The 23,668-nt window shown below is 61.5% G+C and overlaps 4 protein-coding genes across 5 annotated transcripts; 3 read left to right on the top strand and 1 right to left on the bottom strand.

The window, feature by feature from the left end:
• The first annotated feature begins 1,346 nt into the window (after nt 1–1,346).
• EFS (embryonal Fyn-associated substrate) lies at nt 1,347–5,921 on the top strand. Its single transcript, XM_077806916.1, has 6 exons — nt 1,347–1,439; nt 1,856–2,155; nt 2,347–2,445; nt 2,545–3,114; nt 4,147–4,251; nt 4,532–5,921. Exons 1-6 carry the CDS (start codon nt 1,434–1,436, stop codon nt 4,943–4,945), a joined length of 1,494 nt encoding a protein of 497 aa, XP_077663042.1. The 5' UTR covers nt 1,347–1,433; the 3' UTR covers nt 4,946–5,921.
• A 1,842-nt stretch (nt 5,922–7,763) lies between these two features.
• PABPN1 (poly(A) binding protein nuclear 1) lies at nt 7,764–11,041 on the bottom strand. 2 transcript variants are annotated; one of them, XM_077806929.1, is made up of 8 exons: nt 10,912–11,041; nt 10,290–10,404; nt 9,621–9,688; nt 9,435–9,541; nt 9,201–9,288; nt 8,777–8,928; nt 8,338–8,361; nt 7,773–7,910 (listed from the first exon to the last, which is right to left on the bottom strand). In XM_077806929.1, exons 2-8 carry the CDS (start codon nt 10,369–10,371, stop codon nt 7,901–7,903), a joined length of 531 nt encoding a protein of 176 aa, XP_077663055.1. In that variant the 5' UTR covers nt 10,372–10,404; nt 10,912–11,041; the 3' UTR covers nt 7,773–7,900. The 2 variants fall into 2 exon arrangements, with proteins under 2 accessions (XP_077663054.1, XP_077663055.1); XM_077806928.1 differs by having other exon boundaries at nt 7,764–8,361.
• A 3,069-nt stretch (nt 11,042–14,110) lies between these two features.
• PPP1R3E (protein phosphatase 1 regulatory subunit 3E) lies at nt 14,111–15,200 on the top strand. Its single transcript, XM_077806930.1, has 2 exons — nt 14,111–14,527; nt 14,742–15,200. Exons 1-2 carry the CDS (start codon nt 14,111–14,113, stop codon nt 15,198–15,200), a joined length of 876 nt encoding a protein of 291 aa, XP_077663056.1.
• A 958-nt stretch (nt 15,201–16,158) lies between these two features.
• HOMEZ (homeobox and leucine zipper encoding) lies at nt 16,159–23,362 on the top strand. The gene is given in 4 exon segments (XM_077806918.1): nt 16,159–16,233; nt 16,236–16,288; nt 20,869–20,930; nt 21,100–23,362. Coding segments are annotated over 4 exon segments (1,503 nt in total). The 3' UTR covers nt 22,413–23,362.
• The last annotated feature ends 306 nt before the right edge of the window (nt 23,363–23,668 follow it).

Here is a 23,668-nt window from a genome sequence, read left to right as displayed (position 1 = left end):
TAAAAACATTCTGGATTTCTGCATTTGCCTAATTTCTGGAATTTTTGATAAATTAATTAGCAGAATTTCTCAGCAATTTCCACCCCAAGATAATGATTTTTTTGCTAGCTTTGCTTAGAAAGTTTGCAACATTTCTGGATTTGTGAATATGCACCACTTCTTCTGTGGAAGGAGATTCAGGATTTAAGGACGCGATTTTGGTGAGGGTTCTGGAGTTTTTTGAGAGTTAGATTATTTTTTTCTTTCATTGTGGGGAAAAAGACTTGTCTAGATTTGTAGGGAGTCTGTGATTTTTCTGGAGATTTGAACTTGTTAAAAAAAATCTGGATTTGCAAAACCAGTATGTTTTGAGGGATATTTCATGGCATTTCTGGTTATCCAAACTTGCAAAAAAGGGCGGAAATTTTGAGCTTTCCAAAAATCGTCTTGATTTGGGAACGTTTGCAAAAGCAGGAGTGTTGATGCTTGCGAGAATTCTGGAGTTTGGAATGGTGCCACATTTCTGGCTTCTTTGGCTCAGGAAAATGGTCTAAATTTGGGGGAAAGGTCGCAAGATTTCTACACAGTTGCAAGATTATTTTGCAAAAAATTGTCTGGATTTTTCGCTGGCAAGATTACGCAAAGGTTTGCAAGCTTTCCTGGATTGCCCAGGTCTGCAAAACCCCAATCTTGGATACTCTGAGCTTTGGGGAGGACCCTCTGGAAATGCCTGCCCTTTGCTTTCTGGTTGCAACTCAGTCCTGTTCTTGCAAAATAGGATTTTGTCCTAACTTGTTGAACCTCCTTGCGTGCCTCCCTCCACGCACCATGAAAGCAGCCAGGCCTCTCTGCATGCGTCTGTGCTCGCTGGATGTATTTTGCTGACCAAAGAAGCTGTTTGCAGAGCAGAAAAGACTCCTCGATCCTCTGGAAAATGACCGGGATTTTGCTCTTCCACGTCTGGACTTTTTGAAAAGAGTCGTGTTTGGATCCGAGGGGAAACCCAACGGATTTGCTGAGTTGGCTGGAAACTACTTAGGCTCAAAGTATTGGGCTTGTTTGTTTGGCCTCCAAAACTCATGGAAGAAAGACTGAGGGACCTATAAGGAACTGGGACACTTTGAAATGATACTTTGACAAAAGTTTACAAGAAAATTGTGATTCTCTCTCTATCTCTTTCTTTCTCTCTCTCTCCATCCCCATATGCCCCCCACCCCCCATTCCACAGCAGAAAGAACTAAACAAATCTATAAACTCCAACGTATAATCTAGGCCTTAATTTACAGTTTAGAGGAAAGCTGTGATTGTCTTTCTTTCATTTCACACTCTTTTCTTCATCATTCACACCCTTTCCCAAGTTCACTCCCTTTGCTTTCTCCTATCACCCCACCTTCCTTCCTTCCTTCCTTTTCCCATCTGTCTCTTCCAACACAAGACCCCTCCCTGGAAGCACCATGTCTGTAAGTAGATTGAAGCTTGGGGTTACAGCCTTCCCATTTTCACTCTGACCTGGAATGGGTTGGCTGGGAATTTGCAGGTGGTGGGGGGTTGTCTCTGCCACACCGACTGGGGGAAATGAGCCCTGTACTGGGGGATACTGGTCTGCCACCAAGCAGCACTGGGAGTACTGGTCCCTCTGCACACAGGCCCAGCCAGCCCTGGGGGTCCCAAACTCTCTTCCGGCAGGCCTCGGGGTCCCCGGTCTCTCTCCTAGCCAGCCCTGGGGGTCCCTGGCCTCTCTCCCGGCTCCCTGGGGGTCCCCAGCCTCTCTCCCAGCCGTCCTTGGAGGTCTCCGGCTTCTCTCCCGGCTGTCCCTGGGGGTCCCTGGTCTCTCTCCCAGCCGTCCCTGGGGGTTCACTGCTCCCTCTGCCCCCAGGCCCAGCTGGCCCGAGCGCTGTTCGACAATGTGGCTGAGTGCCCAGAGGAGCTCTCCTTCCGCCGGGGGGACCTGATGCTGGTGCTGCAGCCCAAGGTGCCTGGCCTGGCCGGCTGGCACCTCTGCTCGCTGCATGGGCAGCAGGGCATCGTCCCGGGCAACCGCGTCCGCATCCTGCCCGAGCCGGGGCCCCCCGACCTCTCCCCGGCGCCCCACAAGGAGAGCGCACCATCCACCCTCTACAACCCACCCCGGGGCCAGAGGAGGAGCAGGGCAGGGCAGAAGGAGGAACAGCAGGAGGTGAGAACCCAGGCGTCCGGGATCTCCCACCACCGCCTCCCTTCCCCCATCCAGCCAAGGAACCCAGGCTTTAGAGGTCCTCCAACACAATCACCCCTGGGGATCCCCCGTACCACTCCCCATCCCCATCACCCACAGCTCGGCCTGAGAACCCAGGTGTCTGGGCCCTGACCCCTCTCTGGCCCCCCCAGGTGTACGTGGTGCCCCCACCTGCCTGGCCGTGCCCGACCACCTGTGATGATATCTACAAGGTGCCCCGTGCCACCCGGAGAGACAGGGACCCCAGTGAGGTGAGAATGGGGGCTGGTGGGGGGAGAGGAAGGGGGCAGGGAGATGGGGGGGACCAGTGTCTGAGCCTTGATTCACTTTCTTTTCCCCCCGAACCCCAGGTCTACGACGTCCCCTGCTCCCTCCCGCGGGACGCTGCCCTGTCTGATACTTATGACACCCCCACGCCCTTCCCCAAGCAGGCAGCGCCGGACACCGACCCCTACAACGTGCCCCCCCGAGCCGTGCCCCCCCTGGGCCAGGAGGAGGAGGAGGAGGAGGAGGGATGGGAGGAAGAGCCGGCCCCCATCTACGCCACCCCATCCAACCTGCGCCGGGCGTCCGCCCTGCTCAACCTCTATGAGTCACCTGAGGAGCTGCTGGGGGGGGAGTACGACCTGCCAGGGCCTCCCCCGCCAGAGGCGGCCCTGGGGGGGCTGAGCCTGGGTGAGACGGGGGGCGTGGGCGGGCGCCCCCGGCTGCCCTCAGCCGAGAGCCTCTCGCGCCGCCCCCTGCCGGCTCTGCCCTCGCCTGGTGCCCCCCGGAAGGGCAGCATCCAGGACCGTCCCCTGCCTCCGCCCCCGCCCCGGCTTGGGGGACTGGCTGGGGGGCTGGATGAGGGGGCGGGGGATGGGCACAGCGACTACGAGGGGATCCGGCTGGCAGAGGAATACGACTACGTCCACCTCAAGGTGAGCCGGGGGTGCCCTCGCCCCCCGAGCCCGGCTACCCGAGCCCTGACCTCTGAGCCCTAACTCCAACCCGAGCCCGGCTACCCGAGCCCTGACCTCTGAGCCCTAACGCCAACCCGAGCCCGGCTACCCGAGCCCTGACCTCTGAGCCCTAAAACCAACCCGAGCCCTGACCTCTGACCCCTAACACTAACCCAAGCCTGGCTACCCACTCCCTGACCTCTGACCCCTAACACCAACCCGAGCCCGGCTACCCGAGCCCTGACCTCTGACACCTAACACCAACCCGAGCCCGGCTACCCGAGCCCTGACCTCTGAGCCCTAAAACCAACCCGAGCCCTGACCTCTGACCCCTAACACTAACCCAAGCCTGGCTACCCACTCCCTGACCTCTGACCCCTAAAACCAACCCGAGCCCGGCTACCCGAGCCCTGACCTCTGAGCCCTAAAACCAGCCTGAGCCCTGACCTCTGACCCCTAACACTAACCCAAGCCTGGCTACCCACTCCCTGACCTCTGACCCCTAACACCAACCCGAGCCCGGCTACCCGAGCCCTGACCTCTGACCCCTAACACCAGCCAAACCTGGCTACCTGAACCCTGACCTCTGACCCCTAACACCAACCCGATCCCAGCTATCCGATCCCTGACCTCTGACCCTGGTCCTGACTCCAACCCAATCCTGGCTACCTGATCACTGGCCCCAATGCCAGCCTGCGCCTAGCTACCCAATCCCTGACCTTGGACCTCTGCTTCATCCCAGCTTTCTGTCCAATAACCTCTTACCCTAATGCCACCCTGACCTCTGACCCCAGCCCCCAACCTCTGACTCCAGGTCACTGACCTCTGACCTTGACCCCAAAGCCAACAAAGCCCCAGGGTCCCTCACCTCTGACCTCAACCTCAGAGCCTGCCCCAAACGCCAATCGGACACTGCATTCCCTGACCCCTCATGTCAACCCTGTCCCACAATCACTGACCTCTGACCCCAGCATCGACCCTGACCCCAAATCTGACCTCTACCCCCTCCAGGGGACAGACAGGCTACAGCCCCCGGCTACAGACTGTGACCCCCCAGAGGAGGTGACCGGCCCCAGACTCCAACCAGAGACCCCCATTTTGCTGGAGGAGGAGGAGGTAGGAGTGGTCCCTTCCCGGATGCTTGGGTCCCTTTCCCTGGTGGTGGATGGGGATCAAGCTGTCCCGGGTGCCTGGGTCCCATTTTCAGAAGGGTGGAGTCCTTCCTGGAGGGTGGGTGGGTGAATGGGGGGCATCAAGATTCCCTGGATTCCTTGGTCTCATCTCCTGGAACAGGGGGTCCCTCCCGGACTCCTGGGTCCTTCCCACCCCCTTCTCCCCAGCCTGGGGCAGGAATGACCCCTTCTAGCACTGACACCCTCCCTCCGCTGCCCCCCAGGTGCCCCCCAGCCCTGAGGACGCCCAGCTGTTGCAGTTCTACGCGGGCCAGTGCCGGACACACTGCGCCACCCTCCTGGCGGCAACGGAGGCCCTGCTGGCCAGTGCCGGGGCCAACCAGCCGCCGGGCGTCTTCGTGCCCCACGGGCGCTTTGTGCTCGTCACGGCGCACAAGCTGGTCTTCGTGGGCGACACGCTGGCGCGTCAGGCGGCCTCGGCCCCCCTGCGGGCCCGGGTGGGAGCAGCTGCCGGCGCACTGTGCCAGGCCCTCAAGGGGGCCGTGCTGTCAGTCAAGGGGGCGGCACTGAGCTACCCCTCACCCCCTGCTGCCCGCCTGCTCCGGGAGCGCCTGGCCGAGCTCTCCCGGCGGGCCCAGGGCTTCACCAGCCTGCTCAGCACCCTGGCGCCCTCCTGACCCCCGGGACCTTTGACCTCTGACACCAACGATCCTTGGGTGACCTCTGACCCCCTCCCCAGGGTCCTCTGTGCCAATGAAACCCATGACCTCTGACCCCTGCCCATTAGCCCTGTATGACCTCTGACCCCCCTCCCCAGGGTCCTCTGTGCCTCTGCCACTTGGTCCTACCTGACCTCTGACATAGTCCCAAAGCCTCCTAGCAAATTATCCCCATGTGACCTCTGACCCCAAAAGCCCTACCCAAACCAATTGTGACCTCTGACCCTAGCCCAAGGCCCTCCCAGATCCAATGGCCTACTGCAACCTCTGACCCCTGGCTTGTTTCCCCTAAGCCATGACACTGTGACCCTTGCCCTTTGCCCTTTAGCCTTCCACAACTGCTCTTCCCCTTTGCCCTCCGCCCCTCTTTGACCTGGGTGCCCCGTTACTTTCACTCTTGATTCCACCCAAGGGCACCCCCTCCTGGCCTGGCCCCCCAACCAAAAAGCCCCTTGAGCCTTGCCCTGTGACCTCTGCCCCAGTCTAACTCTCACCCTGCAAAGCCCTGACCCACTTCATAGAGGGGAATCTTCGTATCATTGATAGTTCAGGTCTGGACCCATGGAGGGGGATGGACCTCACCCCCCCAGCCCCAGGGACCCCAGAATTGCTTGGGGGGGGTCAGAGCAATGCCAAAGACTTGACTGCAGTTGGGCAGCACAAGAGGAACACCCCCCCACCCGGAGACGGGACAGCAGCGAGGGGGGTCAGCCAACACCAGCGGGGAGCAGAGGATCATGGGAGAATGGCCAATGCCAAGCAGAGGATTACAGGAGACTGGCCAAGGCGACAGGAAGCAGAGGAGTCTGGGTAAAGCTCAGCAAAGGGGATGGTCCCCGTCCGCTGACGACTCCCCAGCCCCTGTACCCCCACTTCACAGCCCTGCCGGTGCCCCTCACTCCCAACCCGCAGCCAGGGAGCCCATGGGGTGACCTGTTCTCTCAGGAAAGATTTTTTCTATGTTTGTAAATAATAAATCAATGAAAAAAGCCAATTGTCTCTGTTCCTTGGGTGGGGGGAAGGCTGTGCACGTGTGCCCCCCCCCAGCAGTCAGCCTGCCCCTCTGGGGCCAGATCAGAACCAGCAACCCCCTCCCCCCATATTCTATTCCCTAAGAAAGGTAGGGAGGGGACGGAGGGGCTGTTGGGGGGATTAGTTGGGAAGGGGCTATGCTGGGCGGGGCGGGAAGAGAGTCTGTGAACAGGAGGGGAGTTAGAGGCCAGGCTGTGGGCTCCAGTGGTTAGAGCAGGGGGGCGTCTGGGAGCCACGGGAGAGGGGAGTGAGGTCTAGTGGTTAGAGCAGGAGAGGTTGGGAACCAGGACACTTGGGTTCTTTCCCACTTCTGGGACGGGAGTGGGGGCTCGTGGTTGGGAGGCGGAGGGGACCCAGGACTCCTGGGTTCTCAGCCCAGCTCAGGGAGGCACCACCACCCCAGGACTCACAAACAAGCGCACACTGCTAGGCCCATCCAGGGGTGTGGGCGGGCCAGGCCCAGGAACACGCCTCGCCAGGTGACCATGTGAACTCCACGCCAGTGCCACACCTGGACTTATGGCAGGCCTGTGCCAGGCAACAACACGCCAGCAGGCCCGTGACACGTGAGGAACATGCCAACGACATTGCCAAGTGCCCAGCACACACACCAGCAACACACCAACTCCATGCTTGGCACATGCACCCACCCCATGCCCAGACATGCAAGCACACACGGGCACCCTGCCAGCACCACACATGGGGCCAGGCTGACAGGCCAGCTGGCAAGGGGCATCCTCCAGTGGTGGGCAGTGGGATAACAGCCTCCTACTGAGGATGGCAGGGACCTGGGTTCAAATCCCAGACACCCACTCCCACCACCTCTGCACTGCCCCCCCTCACCAGCCTGGCTCCCACCTCATCTCCCCTGACATCAGAGGAAGGGGGCCAAAACATCTGGGCTCCCTGGGAGGGTGATGAGGTCTAATGGTAGAGGGGGGCAGCGGGCCCCTTGTCCCTGCTGTCTGCCCCCACCTCAACAGCTGAGACACCCCAGGGGGATGCCCCCATCCCTCTACAACTCCCTAACCTTTACTGGGGCCTGCTATGGCCTCAGGGCCCCCCCCCAACCTTGCCAGACCCCATCATTCTCTGGGGTACCCCCTAACCCCCTTTGACCCCAAATGCTCCCAGGGATTCCCCATCCTTATCAGGACCCCCCCCCAGTCTCCCCAGAACCTCCAGAGGCCCTCAACCATGCTGGGACCCTCCCTCTTCTATGGCACCTCTCACAGGACCCTACCACCCCCATCAGCAGAGACCCCAGAGAACCCCACCCCCGACAAACCCCCAACTGAGAGACCACCCCCCCTGCCACTGTCAAGGGCCCTTTTCACAGCACCTGCCCCCCATGACCCTGGTCATATGACACCCACTCCCCAAACACCCCCTCCAACCCAAGTCACATGATCAAGAGAAGACACCCAACAGACTGGACTCAAGAGCCTAGATTTAGGACCCTCCAAACCCCACTCCCACCAAGGGACGGCAGAGCAAGCCAGCAGCTCAGGTCCCCTCCCCCGTGGGGGGGGCTGGTTATCCAGGGACCCCTTGCCCCAGGCTAAGATGCACCCCCTAACAACCCAGGAGTCCTGGTTCCCCACCCCCACCACAAGAGAACCCAGGTGTCCTGTCCCCTCACAAATCACCCTTAACCCCCTTTTCTTTCTTCCAAAAACATCTTTTATTTTTTTTCCACCCTCAAAACATTTTTTTTAAGTTTTTTTTTCTCCCCCCTGCCCTTGCCCCCCCCGCCCCCCAGCCTGGAAATTAAAATAAAGGGGGGAGGGGAAAGGCCCCCCCAATCCCTGCTCCGCCCCCCTCCCCCGAAATAGTTAATCTGGTCGCAAGAGCTCCGTGCGGCTCGACAATTCCTTCAGGCTAAAGCCACCTGCAAAGATAAAGACACTGAAATACGGCAGGTAACAGCCCCAGCCCGGACGGAGGGAAGGGGACAGGGGCAGCGGAGGAGAGGAGAGAGCCGGGCAGGGGGCAGAGCCAGGGCCAGGGCCCACCCGCAGGGGGGCGGGACGGGGACGAGACGGGGGGAAGGGAGGAGTGAAGCGCCGCCTGCCCAAGGCGGAGAAGTGAGGGGCCGGGCGCAGAAAGCGGGAAGGAAGCGGGCCGCCCTCGGACGGATGGCGCGAAAAGGGGGAGCGAAGAAGGACAGAGAGGAGGAGTGCCCTGTGCTCAGCGAGCCAGCCCCCGCCCCCCGCCGCGCCCCACGGGGCTGCTGCAACACTGTCACATTCTTCTCTTTTTTTTTTTTTTTTTTTCTTTTTCTTTCCCAAAAAACACTTTTTTAGTAAGGGGAATACCATGAGGTTGCTCTTGCCCGGCCCCTGCAGAGGAGAGAAGAAGGGAACGAGTTAATAAACCAGGGGGAAGAGAGAGGAGAAGAGAAATACAACCGAAGAACCCAGGAGTCCTGGCTCCCAGCTCCTCCTGCTCTAACCATTACACTCCCCCACCCCCAACACACACACACCCTCCGCTCCACTCAGGAGTCCTGGCTGCTAGCCCCCACTGCTCTAATCACTAGCCCCCCCACACTCCCAAGCTGAGCAGAAAATCCAGGAGTCCTGGCTCCCAGCCCTCCCCCTTGCCCCTGCTCTAACCACTAGCCCTCACTCCTGGGATAGAACCCAAGAGTCCTGGTTCCCCAGCCCCTGCTGCTCTGACCACTAGACCCCACAGCCCTCCCAGAACCAGGAGAGAACCCAGGCATCCTGCCTGCAGCAGCCTGGCCCCCCAGACCTGTATGAGCGTCCGCGGGCTCGGCTGCTGAATCCACTGTAGAACCGGGCCCGGGAGCTGGTGTAGCCAGAACCGCGCCCTCGGTACCGGGCCCGGGGAAAGCCCCGGTCTGTGGTGCTGATGCCGGGCCGGTTGGTCCGCTTGGGGATCACCTGTGGGGGAAGAGGGGGGTCAGAGAGGCCCAAGCAGGGGGAGGGAAGCGGGGTGCAGCAAGGCTCAATGAGGAACTTGGGGGCAGGGGAGAGAAATGGGGTTCAGACCCAGGCTAGAGAAGGGAAGGTGGGGCTGGGGTTCAGGGACAGAACCTTGGGGTTCAGGGTGATGGATGAAGCTCCTGTAAGCCAGGAGAGAGCCTAGAGATCAGGGCAGGATAGGGGCCCAATCTCGGGATTCGGGGGCCTGGGTTTTAGGGTGTGGGGCTCACCTTGATCTGTCGCCCCCTGAACAGGGATTCATCTAGCGCCATGGAGGTGCGCACAGACTCCTTGTCGGAGAACTCGATGTAGGCGAACCTGGGGGGGGATCCCACATTAGACACCCCAAAAACATAGCTCCCATAAAAACCAGCCCACAGGGCCACAGCTTCTCCTCCAGCCCCTCCCTTATGATCCACACTCCTCCTCCTGCCGCTCCACGAGCCCCCCAGAATCTCACTCACCCTTTGGGGTGCCCACTGTATTTATCACACAGGATGGTGACGCGGTTGACAGACCCGCAGCCGTGGAAATGAGCCTCCAACTCTTCAGCCGTCGCCCCATAATCCACCTGAAAAAGAGGGGGGGCAATGGGCTGAGAAACAGTGTCCCTTGAATCCCCCCAGCCCCTCCATGGCTCCCCCACTTACATTACCCACGTATATGGATCGAGCGTCTGCCTCCATCTTTTCCTCTAGGGACATTATGACTGGGCCAGCTGTGAAGAGAGAACGGGGGCTTAGTAAGGGGGGGCTGTACCCCAAATCTCTTCCAGGGCACACCTCCTTTCCCAGAACAGAGAGGGGAAGACCCCCCTTTCTGCATTGGATTTATACCAGCATCTGGCATAACTAGTATAGACAGATGTATAAACAAAGATGTTTATACAAGCCCTACACAAACAACCCAAGGGGTAGCGTTTATGTAGGACCTACCTAAAAGGTTCAGAACAGCATGAGTGAGGTCGGTGTTTACATAGGTCCTATGCAAACCAGATGGGAACATTTATGTAGGTACTACACAAACAAAATTCAGAGGGGCATAATTTGCACGTGTCTCTAGGCTTTACAATCGCCAAGGGGGTCTGAGTTTGAATGTGGGGGGCGGGGAGGTTACAGTTTACATAGGTCCTACACGAATACAATTCAGAACAGTGAGACCCCCCTGGAGTCTGGAAATCACCACCATCCACATGGTCCAAGGGCGATATTGCAGGGATGGTTCAGGGCAGTGCAGTTCACAGATGCCCCCTAACTTCGCCACGTACAGGGGACCTGAGGTTTATGGGGGGCCAGACAGGGGGTGCGAGGAGGTCTCACCGTTGCCAGGCGGGGGGCTCATGTTCATCTGCTTCTCCACCTCGTTCTGCAACTCCTTCAGCTTCTCCGCTTCCTCCTCCATCTCCCGCACACGGGCTTTGATGGCCTCCAGCTCCTGGGGCGCAGGGGGGGGAAGATTGGGGGCCTGAGTCACCGCCCTCACTCCCCCGTTGACATCTGCCACCCCCATGTCACCCTCCCCCACCAACTCCCCCCATAGCTCTGCCCTGGCCCACAAATCTCCTTCCTACCCAGGACCCCCAGCAAAGAGCCCAGCGCCCCAAATCAGCACCCCCCTCCCTACAGCCCCCTCTCCTGTTTAGTCCCCTGAAAACTAGCCCCACCCAAGACCAGATCTGCCCCCTCATGGACAGCCCCCCCCTCGTGCCCCTCCCCCCCACGGGCCCCAGATCCCTCCCCCCCTCCTCGTGCCCCAGATCCCTCCCCCTCCTCGTGCCCCAGATCCCTCCCCCCTCCTCGTGCCCCTGATCCCTCCTCGTGCCCCAGATCCCTCCCCCCTCCTCGTGCCCCTGATCCCTCCTCGTGCCCCAGATCCCTCCCCCCTCCTCGTGCCCCAGATCCCTCCTCGTGCCCCTACCCCCCGTTCCCCCGCCCCGCTCACCGGGTCCTCGATGGCGGGGTCTCCGGGGTCCCCCTCTCCCAGCCCGGCCTCCTCCTCCAGCTCCTCGGGGGGGCGGTGGGCACCGGGGCCCCCCCCAGGCCCGACCCGGGGGGCGGAGGCGGAGGGGGGGGGCGGGTGCGGGGGCCCCCCCCCGTGCGCCGCCCCCGGCCCGGCCCCCCCCGTCCAGCAGCAGCTCCCCCTCCTCCTCCTCTTCCTCCTCCGCACCCCCCGCCCGCCGCGCGCGGGGCCCCGCCCCCAGTTCCGGCCCCCCGCCCAGCCCGTTCCCGTACTGCGCGGGGGGGCCCCCGCCCGCCTCCGGCCCCTCCCCCGCCCCGCGCGCGCCCCCCGCTGCCCCGCGCCGACGAGGCCATGGCGGCTGCGACTCTGCCCGCGCTGGGCCGGCCGCTGCGCCGCGCGCCGCTCCTCATTGGCTGCCCGAGCTGGGCCCGCCCCCTCACCCCCACGCCATTGGCTGGCTCGGCGGAAGGGCCTGGAGGGCGCGTCTGATTGGCCGACGGCCCACCATCGCTCTATTCCATTGGCGAAGGCGCCCGCTCGTCTACGGAGCTCTCCCGTGTGATTGGTCGTCCGCCGGAAGGGCCGTGCCCAAACCTCTGATTGGCCCAGTGTCCGCTATCGCTCGAATCCTATTGGGGAAGAGTCCCGCCAGTCAAGAGATCGCTGCCTTCCGATTGGCTGCCGGGGGCCAGTGGCGGGGCGTACACTCTTGACCGGCTGAGCATCATGATTCGTCACGTCCCTCCCCGTGGCTGCGGCCCTGATGGGATAAACCGGCCCAGCCTCATTGGCGGGGGGGCTCCGCCGCCCTGAGCAAGCCCCGCCCACGTCGGACCTTTTGACCCCAACTTGAGCCCCTGGGCCCCTGACCCCTCCCTGCTTCACCCCTCCCAGGGGCCTGGCCCTGAGACCCCGCCCCCGCCCCCCAGGTCGCTAAACCAACATGGCCGCCCCGGGCCTGAGTCAGTCCCCGCCCCACGCACCCCCCACCGGTCTGGGGCTGCCGGGGCCGGGGGCTTCTTCAGGCTCCGTGATGGCACCTGCTCCCGCCCCGCCCCCGAGCCCCTTGCTCCCGCCCCGCAGCCCCCTCCTGGCCCCGCCCCGCCCCCACCCCCCGGTGCCCCTCACTCCCGACCCGCAGCCCCCCCGGCCCCGCCCCCACCCCCCCATGCCCCTCACTCCCGACCCGCAGCCCCCTCCTGGCCCCGCCGCGCCCCCACCCCCCGGTGCCCCCTCACTCCCGACCCGCAGCCCCCCCGGCCCCGGCCCCGCCCCCACCCCCCGGTGCCCCTCACTCCCGACCCGCAGCCCCCCCCGGCCCCGCCGCGCCCCCACCCCCCCCGGTGCCCCTCACTCCCGACCCGCAGCCCCCCCCGGCCCCGCCGCGCCCCCACCCCCCCCGGTGCCCCTCACTCCCGACCCGCAGCCCCCCCGGCCCCGCCCCCACCCCCACCCCTCCGTGCCCCTCACTCCCGACCCGCAGCCCCCTCCTGGCCCAGCCCTGCCCCCCGCCAGCTCTGCCTCCCCTCAGTCCCCCCCACACCCATTCCCTGGCTGGCTTCCCAGGATCCATTAGCTGCATCTTGTCTCATGAATTATTGATCCCAGATTGGAACATTTTAGACCCTTCACCTCTCAGGTACATGGTGTCCCCAGCTGGGCCTAGACTCCCGGACGCCTGGGTTCCTGCCAGGTTAACTCCGTATGGTCTGGAAGGAGCAACTACCCCACCCCCACCTCCTGGCCAGGGGCGGGGGGGAAGGGGGAGCCCTGAGCATTGGAAGGAGGGGAGAGTGCTTGGAGGGGATGTGCCGTTTCTGAGCATTACAGTAATTGCCAAGTCAGATTTTGTGTGCACCTGGACCAGGAGGGATGGAGGGATATTGAAAGAGGGAGAGAGTGGGAGGGAGGAGGGGCGTCTGCTGGAGGAAAGAAGGTGAAAGAGACAGAGAGAGAGCCACGGTGAAGCCCCCTCGGAGCGACAGAACGAGACAGAGCAATAGAAAGATGGATCGCAAGGAGACAGAATGAACCAGCGGAGAGATCAAAGGAGGCAGTGACCAAGCCAGACAGAGCCCGGCCGGAGCGAGAGAACGAGAGAGTCTGGAGGAAAGGAAAGTGGCAGGCAGAGTTACGGCAGGATAGGAGGAGAGAGGAGACAGCGCAGAAGCGACAGAACGAATCAGAGCCTGGACAGAGAGAGACACTCAGACTCTCAGGAAGGGAAGAACCTGGAAGACAGAGTGACGGAGAGAGAGAACAAACCAGCGCCTGGCTGCAGTGATAAATTGGGACTCTCCAGAAAAAAGGAACAAGAAAGCAACAACAGAGAGATAGAAGGAGGCAGAGTCCAGACGGAGACGTAGTCTCGGAAACTCTGGAAGGGAGGAACGTGGAAGGCAGCGAGGAAGGAGTAGAATAAGCCAGCGCCCTACCAGAGCAATAGAACAAGACACGGCCGAGACGGAGAGAGAGAAGGAGAATTTCGGGAAGGGAAGAACGTGAAGATAGCGACAGAGCAACAGAACAAGTCGGGGTCCAGACAGAGAAACAGACTTGGACTCTCTAGAAGAGAACAATGTGGAAGGCAGCGATGAAGTGGTAGACTGAGCTGGCGCTGTAATGGAGCGATAGAATGAGACGCAGCCCAGATGGAGTGATAGAAAAAGGGAGCACTTTGTTGAAGCAGTAGAATGGGCAGAGAGCTAGGAGGACTCAAAACCCAGATAAAGCGATAGAGCGAGCCAGGGCCCAGAAAGAGCGATAGGAGGAGGCCTGGACGGGTGACAGAAGGACACAGAGCCTGGACGGAGGGACAGAATGAGGCCTGGACGGAGCAACAGACAGGTACAGCTCCCGGATGGAGCAACAGAATGAGCTGGTTCCCAGACAGAGTGATAGAACAAGCCAGCACCTTGACAGACCAATAGACCGACACAGTGCCTGGACAGAGCGACAGAAGGAGCCGGCGCCCGGGGGGAGCGACAGAAGGAGCCGGCGCCCGGGGGCAGCGACAGAAGGAGCCGGCGCCCGGGGGCAGCGACAGAAGGAGCCGGCGCCCGGGGGCAGCGACAGAAGGAGCCGGCGCCCGGGGGCAGCGACAGAAGGAGCCGGCGCCCGGGGGCAGCGACAGAAGGAGCCGGCGCCCGGGGGCAGCGAGCTGGCCTCCACCCCAGGCCCCATGGCACGCGCTCCCCCGCCCCCCAGCGACATCCCGCGCAACCTGAGCTACATCGCGGGGCTGTACGAGCGGGCGTACTACCGCACAGTCCGGCCCAGCCTGGGCGACGACTCCGACTCCGAGGCCGAGGGGCGGGCCCGGGGGGCCCGGCCGCGGGGACGGCAGAGCCGCGAGGGTGGCGGGGGGGGGCGCCGGCGCCGCAGGGCCCGCTCCGCCCCGGCTGGGGGCCCCGGTGGGGGATCCCGCAGCTGCAGCCCCGGCTCCCGCAAGCGGGTGCGCTTCGCCGACGCCCTGGGTCTGGAGCTGGCCAGCGTGAGGCGCTACTGGCCGGCCGAGCTGCCCCAGGTCCCTGAGCGCGTCCACACCCAGCTCCGGCGCGACGCCCTGCGCCACTTTGCCCCCCTGCGTCCCTTCCAGGTAACGGGGGGCGCGATTGGAGGCAGGGGAGAGCTAAGGGCTGGGGAGGGCAGGGGCAGGCAGGGTGGGGGCAGGGAAGGGGATGAGAGCTGGGGGGCACGTGCCTAGCTCTGCCCCCCCCAGCAGGGGGCACCGGGGTCCAGGGTGGGGAACAGCGTGACATTAATTTTCTTTCTTTCTCTCCATCCCCACCCCCACCGCCCGTTTTCTCCAGGACCCCCAGGACCCCCTGGAGGGGCGCCTGCCGCTGGCACCATGTTTCTGGGACCCGCTGGGGCTGCCGGACTTTGGGGCACGGCTGGGGGCGCAGGGCGTGTGTCTGGAGGGGGTGCGGGCCGGGGTGATGGGGGTGGCGGGGACCCTGCGGGTTCTCAACCTGGCCTACGAGAAGCGGGTCAGCGTCCGCTACAGCTGGGACGGCTGGGCCAGCTATAGGGAGGCCCCCGCCGCCTACGCCGGCCCCTCCGCCGGCCCCCCCTCCGACCGCTTTGCCTTCCGCCTGCCCCTGCCCCCTGGGGGCACCCTGGAGTTCGCCCTGCGCTGCCACGTGGGGGGCCAGGAGCTGTGGGACAACAATGCGGGACAGAACTACATCCTGCGGGGCGGGGGGCGGGCCGAGGGGCCCCCCAGTCCCCTGCAGGATGGAGACGGGGGCTGGATCCACTTCCTGTAGGGGGCCCCACATCCTCTGCGGGGACTGAAACGCGGGACCCCAAAGCCATGGGATGGGGGGGCAGAAATAGGGGGTGAGATACAGGGAGCGTGGGGGAGGGGCCTGATGGGTGGAGGGGGGAGACAGGACTTCTAGGATGGGGTGTCCAGCGGAGGGTGGGGCTAGGATGGGGGCGGAACTCAAAACAAAGACGCCCCCCACATCAGGCACTGCCCCCTGCCCTCTGGGACCTGCACCCCCACCCAGGACGTTGGGGGAGCCATTGCCTTATAGGGGACACTAAATCCCATCTGAACCTGCCCCCAGCTCGAGGGGAGGGACTGGCTGTATCGGGGGGGTGGGGGGCAAGGACATTGGGAGGTCATTAACTGGTGGAACTCCCTGCTGGTGGACAGTGCTGCACTCAACCTGCTGCAAGCCAGGACCAGTCAAAGCCACCCGACAATCTGGGATGGGGGTCCGTATCACAGTGGTTGGGCCCCTGGGGTGATCCAGGGGGGATGTACCAGGCTGGCTGTTGTGGGCAGGTTTCCCCCACGACCGCAGCCCAGAGGGGGGAGGGAAGGTGCCACGTTCTCCATGGCACATTTGTCCGGACACCAGGGCTGCCCACATCTTGGCACCCAACCCCCCCTCGGACCAGCCCCCTGCTCCCCCAGCCCTGCCTCTGGCCTCTGACTCCCAACCTGCAGTCGCCTGCCGCCCCAGCCCTGCCGGTGCCCCTCACGCCCGACCTGCAGCCCCCTGCACCCTGCCGGTGCCCCCTGCAGCCCCGGGGGCCCCCCTGGCTCTATCGTGGGCCGGTTTCCCCAGGGCAGCAGCCGGTTTCTCTTCCAGCCCAGAGTAGCGTCTGTGTCTGAGAGAACCCAGGAGTCCTGGCTCCCAGGCCCCGCAACAGGGACGGAACCCAGGCGTCCGGCTGGTGGCCGGGTTTCCGGGCTGGGCTCTGTGGCAGCCAATGGCCGGGCCGGTCCCGCCCCCCGGGCCGCGGCCTCCAATCCCCGCCCGGAGGGGCCCAGGCCAGGCCGAGCCGCGCCGGGCAGGGATCGGGATGGTGCCGGCCCAGCCCTGGCAGCACCGCAGGGAGGGTGAGTTCGGCCGCCCTTCCCCCCCCCATCGGCGCTGGCCTGGGTCAACCCGTCCCCGCTTTTGTGTCCGGGCTCCTTGCCCCCTCCCAGGAGAGAACCCAGGCATCCGGGCTCCCAGCTCCTTCCCCTCCCAGGAGAGAACCCAGGTGTCCTGGGCGCCCTTAAAGGGCCAGTGCAGGGGAAGCCCCGCCCCCTGAGTCTCCATTACCCAGGATGCAAGTGGAGCAAAGTCCCAAAACTTGGGAGGAAACTAAAATCGGAGGAGGAGGGAACGTGTGAGTGGGGGGAGGGGCTGGGGGCTCTTGGGGGAAGAGAGGAGGTTTGGGGGGAACCCCGGAGAGAAAGAGGGGGATTGTGGGGGGTCCCTGGGGGTTGCGGGATACCAGGAGGAGAGACTGAGACAAGGGTCGGTGTCGCAGAGAACCCAGGAGTCCTGGCTCCTAGTTCCCCCCACCCGCTCTAACCCACTGGACCCCGACCTCTCAGAGCCAGGGAGAAAACCCAGGCGTCCTGGCTCCCAGCCCCCCACCCCAACCCACTGGACCCCCCGCCCCGCCCTCTCAGAGTCAGAGAGAGAACCCAGGTGTCCTGGCTTCCAGCCCCTCCCCGCTGTAACCCACCAGACCCCGCCCCTCTCACAGCAGGGATAGAACTAGGTGGGGCTGGGGGTCTCGGAAAGCGTAGGGGGCTAGAAGGGGGTCGGAGGGAGCTGGGAATTGGTGAGGAAACTGTCTGTGGGGAGGCCGCTGGGGATGGCTGGGGGAGGGGATGGGGAATCTCTGTGGGGTTGGGGGAGCTGGGGGATCTTGGGAAGAAGCTGGTGTGGGGGTCTCTTGGGGAACTGGGGAGAAGCTGGGGTTTGGAGGAGCTGGGGTCAATGGGGAGCCTCTGGGGGAGGGACTGGGGAGAAGTTGGGGGTTTGGGGAGGTATCTGGGGTTTGGGGGCCTCTGGGGAACAGCTGGAGAGTGGGGATCTCTGGGGGAGGAGTTGGGGTTGTGGGTGTCTGGGAGGTGGGGAAACGGTAGGGTTGGAGTTGGGGGGTCTCTGGGGGAGGAGCTGGGGTTGTGGGTGTCTGGGAGGTGGGGAAATGGTAGGGTTGGAGTTGGGGGGTCTCTGGGGGAGGAGCTGGGGTTGTGGGTGTCTGGGAGGTGGGGAAACGGTAGGGTTGGAGTTGGGGGGTCTCTGGGGGAGGAGCTGGGGTTGTGGGTGTCTGGGAGGTGGGGAAAGGGTAGGGTTGGAGTTGGGGAGGGTCTGGGGGAGGAGCTGGGGTTGGGTCTTTAGCATATTAGGAAGCTGTATTCGCTTATTTTACACAATTCCCACATGGTGGAATTTCTGGGCAGTTCCCTACTAATTGGTCACTGCTGAGGAGGCTGATTGGCGGATAACCACCAGGGACTTGCTGGATCTTGGGTGACAAATCAGGATGCTCTTTTCTGGAGGTGGAGGCGGGGCACCTATAAGACCAAGGCCCTGCAGGGATGTCTGGTCACCCCCGGATTGAATCTAATTCCTCGTTCTTCAGGTTTGTTGGGCATTGCTTGGCCCATGACCTGGTAATTGCTAATCACTCATCCGTTATTTCCGTAACGAGGGGCCCGTCAATTAATAGTGGAGTGGTAACGAATAGGGGCTAATTTCAGGACTGGTGAGTTCTCGGTCCAGCTTGGTGAGCAAGGGAAAGACCCGATTGGCCCCAGTGATCTTGTTAATGTAGGGTCTGGGCCATTGTTACATTTCAATCATATTGACAGGATCAGTGCTTAGTTACTTTAATTAGATTGATTGGTTTACTTTAATGAGCTCTGTTCTTTGGGGAACAACAAGAACTGTTGCTGTACGTCTGCTGCAGGTTAGGAGCCAGGACTCCTGGGTTCTATCACTGGCCCTGGGAGAGGAGTGGGGGTCTAGTGGTTAGAGTAGCAGAGCTGGGAGCCAGGACTCCTGGGTTCTAGCCTTGCCTCTGGGAGAGAAGTGGGGTCTAGTGTGCCAAGCATAGTGAGGCCCACCCCTCCAATCAGTGACATTTCTCTGTTTGTCTGTAACACGATGACCTTTGAATGCTGCATCCAACCGAGTCCAAAACGTCCGGAAATATGGCAGGCGTTGGTGGAGAGAACCCCATCTGTTGGGAGTGAAACCCGGAGACACAACAAATGCCCTCACACTGACAACCTGCTCGGCCGACATCGGGTACAAAGTCTGAGACCCCAGAGCGAGCCAACGGTTTTAGGGAAAGTGGTTTATGACCGTTAGGATTGCTAAAAATTAGAAAACCAGCAATGGCTCCTCTACTTAGAGCTCTAAAGGTTGATAGTTTGTGTGCTCCGGTACCACTGGGTTGTACCTTACATACATTCACGGTCCTAGTTCCTCTGGCTGCGTTGCTCTTCTGCTCATCCACAATAAGGATTGGTTGATAAACCTCAAAGACTGTGGGTTGGAACCGAACTAATGAGGATTCGTAGAGGTGACAGCCAGTTGACACACTAGATCATCCAGTTTGGATCACAAGCTGTTCAATTTACCCATTGTCCCTCTATTTAGCCTTAATAACATGCATTGGACTAAAGCGTATTTTCCAGTCTGGATTTGAAGAGCTCAAGATATGGAGATGCCACTTCCCTTGGCTGTTTGGGCCAATGGTTTTCTTCCGGAATTGGGGCTGTCTTTCCAATCGGAATTTGTCTGCCTGCCGCGTTCAGCTGTTGGTTTGGATTCTGCTTTTTTCCGCTAGATTACAAAGCCCTTCGGCACTGGGTATTGGTACGTAGACACCATCGGAGAAGGTGGAAGAATGGACAATGTTCTTCTAAAAAATGGGGTTCTCCAGTGCTCCATCCTCTGGGCATTGGCTGAGCTGAGGAAGCCCTTATGTAGGAGTGATAAGATCTGATTTTGAATTTTATAGTTCACTGTCTATCCTGCCCAGGACCAACAAGCAACCAGCAGCAACCAAAGCAAAACGTCAAACCACGTGGTGTCAACAGTGTCTGCAGACCAAGGATGCGCTGCGTGCCATTACCCAGGTGGTGGAAGCCAGCACCTGGTGTCACAGGGAGAGCGCCAGGGGCTAGTTCATGCCATGGAGATGGCTCTCCAACAGTGGCTGCAGGGGGACCGTTGTTGCCATGTCACTACCTGTGCCTTGGAGACACTGGTCAAATACGCCAGTCAGTTGGTAGCGCAGAGAGCGCACCAGCAGCAAGCTCGCACCATGGAGATGCCTCTTCAATGCCAGTGGCAGCTGCAGGGGGACCCCTGGCGCCAGGTTGTTGCCCACACAATGGAAACGATGCTACAAAGCTAGCGGCATCTCCTGGAAGAGCAAGAGCATCATGCATTTGCCTGCATCACGGAAACGAAGCTCCACCATGAGCAACATCTGGAAGACGAAGCTGGCTGCGCCGTGGACGCTTCGGCCGAAGGTGCTGATGGATTGTTGCTTAAATGGCCCTTCCATGGGAACCTGGCCCATTAGTCACTTACGACGGCAAGCAGCCAGATGTGATCAGGAAGAGGTTACCAATGCGGATCCATCTCAACTTGATCGCACGGCTCTAGGGTGCAGTGAAGACCAGGGGCGTTGGGAGCGATTTCTAGGAGCGGTCGGAGCCGGGGGCTCTCGGAAGCAGCACACGCAGTAAGCCATTTGCACTGAACTCAAGGGGCCAGCCGAGCTCGGGGCTCGTTAGCCTACTTCGAAGTGCCAGCAGCCATGCCAGTTCTCGGTAGGGTGGTTACAGTCCCTGCTGCCTAGAGCCTCCCTGGCAGCGTCGGAGTGGGTCGGCCGCAGCATTACAGAAAGACGGAGAAGCAACCAGCGTGGGCTTGGATAACGCCCGGCGCCTGGCTTCCATAAGCGAAGAAATGCACGACCCTCCAGTTTCCAAATTACCGGTCAAATATTTTGTGGTATTAGTGACTAATTAGTAATTATTGGTCAATTATTTAATTAGCCAGTCAATAATCAAGCAATCCTTTCCAGGAGCTAATTATTTTTATAACAGTTTGACTCTTTCTTTAATTGTTAACCAGTCAGTTCATCACTGAGCAATCCTTTCTTGAAGGTAATCACCAAGTAATGCAATCGGGGTTCGCTTATTTCTTAGCCAGTAATTACGCATTAAAACAAATTGCATTATTAGTAATTATTGTGTGTCTTGTCCTAGCATCTCGGCAGCCTTGTCACAGACACACAAGCACGATTGCTGCCCCAGAAAACTTATTTTAAGGTCCGATCAGCTATGTCCCTAGCTAACGACTGACTCGAAGACGTAATTGGCCCTAATTAGCTAAAGAAGGTAGGAGCTGGTCCTTGAGTCCCCTGAAATATGATGGAAATGAATTCCTGGGTATGTATTTCATTTCATTATTTGAATGTTTCTGAGTTCTTTGAGGCAAGAACTGTGCTGTGTGTTTCCTGCCTGGTGGGGGGTGGCTGCCAGGACTCCTGGGTTCTATCCCCAGCTCTGCGAGGGTAGCAGGGTCTAGTAACTTAGGGAAGGGAGGGAGCTGGGAGTCAGAACTCCTGGGTTCTATCCCCATCCCTTTCACCGGCATGTGTCTCTCTTCTCAGGTCTCAGGCTCCCCGGGGGGACGTGGGGCTGACAATTTGGGGTTCAGACCCCCTTACAGCAGGTAAGAGCCTTCGCTCCCCATTGCTGTCTGGGCGGGGGGGCAGCAATCACCCCCAAACCACCCCCTGGGGGGAGGAGATTGCCTGGCTTCCCGTAGAGCTCTGGGGCACCCCACACCGCCCTCCTTGGTGTCTCCTGCTCATTGTGTCTCGCACTCTCTCTCCCCACAGCTGTCTCCGTGGGCCAGCTGGCCCCGGAGCCCCAGGCCAAGGACCCCCCGGTGGCAGGGCCAGCCATGCCCCCCAACAAGGAGTCGCCAGGCCGCCCCGGCTCACCAGCGGCCCTCATCTGCCTGCCGCCCATCTCGGAGGACCTGCAGCTGGTGTGGACCCAGGCGTCCCAGACCAGCGAGCTGGACGGCCACCAGCCGCTGCGCCAGGCCTTCAGCTACTTCCCCTACCCCAGCCTGGCTGACCTGGCGCTGCTTTGCCTGCGCCATGGCCTGCAGTTGGAGAAGGTCAAGGCCTGGTTCATGGCCCAGCGGCTGCGCTGCGGCATCAGCTGGAGTGCCGAGGAGATCGAGGAGACGCGGGCGCGGCTGGCCTGCCGCCAGGACCGCCCGGCCTTCGGGGCCCTGCTGGCCCCCAGCAACCCCCTGACGCAAACTGGCAAGGCCCCAGGCGGCAGGGAGGTCCCTGCAGCCACTCACCACAAAGCCAAGCCCCAGGAATCCCCGGGGAGCTGTTCGGCTGCAGTCCAGGGGCCCCCAGAGCCGGGGAGAGCTTCTGTGGCCCCCCAACCCAAAGCCAAAGAAATGCTGACACCACCCCCCAGCCTTTTCCCCACGCCGCCCCCTCCGTGCCGGGCCTGGGCGGATCCTCCAGCCAGCGCCAGCCACCTGGACATCGCCTGGGACCTCAGCAAGCCCTGCCGGCTGGGGGTGGCTGACGTCGCGCCGCCCTCCTCTGGAGCTGCCGCCAACGGGCCCGAGGTGTGGGCCCGGCCCGGCCACCCCCACGGCACCCTGGAGGCCCAGCGGCAGCGCAAGAGCCGGCGGAAGAGCAAGGAGCAGCTAGCAGTGCTGAAGTCATTCTTCCTGCGGTGCCAGTGGGCAAAACGGGAGGATTACCAGTGGCTGGAGCGGATCACCGGCCTGCCGCGGGCAGAGATCATCCAGTGGTTCGGGGACACCCGCTACGCCCTCAAGCACGGGCACCTGCGGTGGTTCTGGGATAACACCGTGCCCCCCGCCGCTGCCCTGGAGCCCGGGCCCCGCACGGACACGGGCCCGCTGGAGCGGTACTGGGCCGCCCGGCAGCAGCTGCGCCAGGACGACCTGCCAGCCCTGTGCCGCGAGTCGGGCATGGGGGCCCAGCAGGTGCTGAACTGGTTCTATTCCCGCTCGCCCGAGCCGGCCGAGGTGGTGGTGTGCCTAGGCGAGGAGCCCGAGGATGAGGACGAGGAGGCCGGGCTCATGGTGCAGGACGATGGGGAGGAGGAGGAGGACGAGCCGGAGGAAGAGGATCTGGGCGCCCAGGAATGAGGAGTTTCAGAGACTCCCGGGAGGGCGGAGGTTCGGGGGAACCGACCCGTGCACTGGGGCCCTGCTCTGTCTAGTTCTTCCCTCTGCTCTAGAACTCAGATCTGGGTCTTGCATCTAGTTCCCCCTCCCTCTCCAGTCCTGGGCCCCACGTTCCCCCCTGCCTCTCCCCAGCTCTAGAACCCGGGTCCCAGGTTCTTTTCCCTTTCTGTTCTGGAACTTGGTGTCATGCGGTTCTGCTTCATAGCTCACTGTTGTAATTTGCTCTCCGTGCCTCAGGTTCCAGATCTGGGTTCCTTCCCCCCTCATCTTGGTGATCTAGAACAAAGTACTGGTTCCTCCCTGTTCTAGAATCTAGAACCCCCCCGTGTTCTAGAATCCCAATCACACCCTGGTCCTCTTCCTCTTCTAGAACAGAGGGCCACCCCCAAGCTCTGCCACAGACCCTAGAACCTGGAGCTCTTGACCTAGAACCCAAGTGTCCGGTTCCCTCTACCGTGCTCTAGAACCCAGGTACCATTTCACTCCTAGTCCCCAACTCTAGAATCTATGTTGTCCGGTTACTGGTTTGTGCTCTAGAACCCAGTACCTTCCGACCAGTTGTCTGGATTCAGGTATGCTCCCTTCTCCAGACTTCCCCCACCTCTCCCCCCTCCTTCAGGCGCCTCTGTTTCTAGAGTCTGCCCTGGTTCGTCCCTCCCCCCCTTCTAGATCATGTTACGGCCCTGTCCCCCAGAGACACTTGTGTGGAGGGAGCCGGGTGGGGGCGGGAGCTGGTCTGTCGGGGGCTCTCTGGGTTTGGTTTTACAAACTGGGCAGGAGCGAGGGCACAGAAAACTGGGCAGCGGAGAGCGGGCGCGGGACTGACTTTCCCTGGCGGCTGTCGGTCCTTTCTGGAGTTGTTAATTTATAACGCCCTGCCAATGGGAGTTAAAGCGAGGTTTGAAGTTGAACCCCACGCCTGTGGCCTGTGTCTGATTGGCGGGGGGGGAGGGTCTGGATGGGGGGCACGGGGAGCAGGGCTTTGGTTCATTCATTCACTCACGTTCTCAGTTCTTGTTCCCTCGTTGGTAGCTAGCGCACGTCAGTGGGGAGGGGTCCCTGACACTCAGTGGGGGTGGGTCTCCCGTCTCCCCTTCCTTTCTCCTCTGGATTCCCGGTCACTCGTTTCCTCCTCTCCTCCCTCATTTCCTCTTCCCCACACCCTCCTTCTCCTTCCGCGCCCGGCTCCTGCCATCCCTGTTGCCCCCTTGCCCCAC

Source organism: Eretmochelys imbricata, unplaced genomic scaffold, assembly GCF_965152235.1.
Source record: "Eretmochelys imbricata isolate rEreImb1 unplaced genomic scaffold, rEreImb1.hap1 Scaffold_35, whole genome shotgun sequence".
Lineage (NCBI taxonomy): Eukaryota > Metazoa > Chordata > Testudines > Cheloniidae > Eretmochelys > Eretmochelys imbricata.
Note: the sequence above shows the minus strand (reverse complement) of the source record. Positions and strands in the feature narration are given on the sequence as shown.

Excerpts from the sequence above, each read along its gene's own strand:
- EFS (XM_077806916.1), top strand. Across the intron at positions 2,156-2,346 it reads AGAAGGAGGAACAGCAGGAG|GTGTACGTGGTGCCCCCACC; the intron begins GTGAGAACCCAG and ends TGGCCCCCCCAG. Across the intron at positions 4,252-4,531 it reads TTTTGCTGGAGGAGGAGGAG|GTGCCCCCCAGCCCTGAGGA; the intron begins GTAGGAGTGGTC and ends GCTGCCCCCCAG.
- PABPN1 (XM_077806928.1), bottom strand. The coding sequence starts at position 10,371 with ATGGAGGAGGAAGCGGAGAAGCTGAAGGAGTTGCAGAACGAGGTGGAG. Across the intron at positions 9,289-9,434 it reads TACAGTGGGCACCCCAAAGG|GTTCGCCTACATCGAGTTCT; the intron begins GTGAGTGAGATT and ends ATCCCCCCCCAG. Across the intron at positions 8,362-8,776 it reads GCCCGCGGACGCTCATACAG|GGGCCGGGCAAGAGCAACCT; the intron begins GTCTGGGGGGCC and ends TCTCCTCTGCAG.
- PPP1R3E (XM_077806930.1), top strand. The coding sequence starts at position 14,111 with ATGGCACGCGCTCCCCCGCCCCCCAGCGACATCCCGCGCAACCTGAGC. Across the intron at positions 14,528-14,741 it reads CCCCCCTGCGTCCCTTCCAG|GACCCCCAGGACCCCCTGGA; the intron begins GTAACGGGGGGC and ends CGTTTTCTCCAG.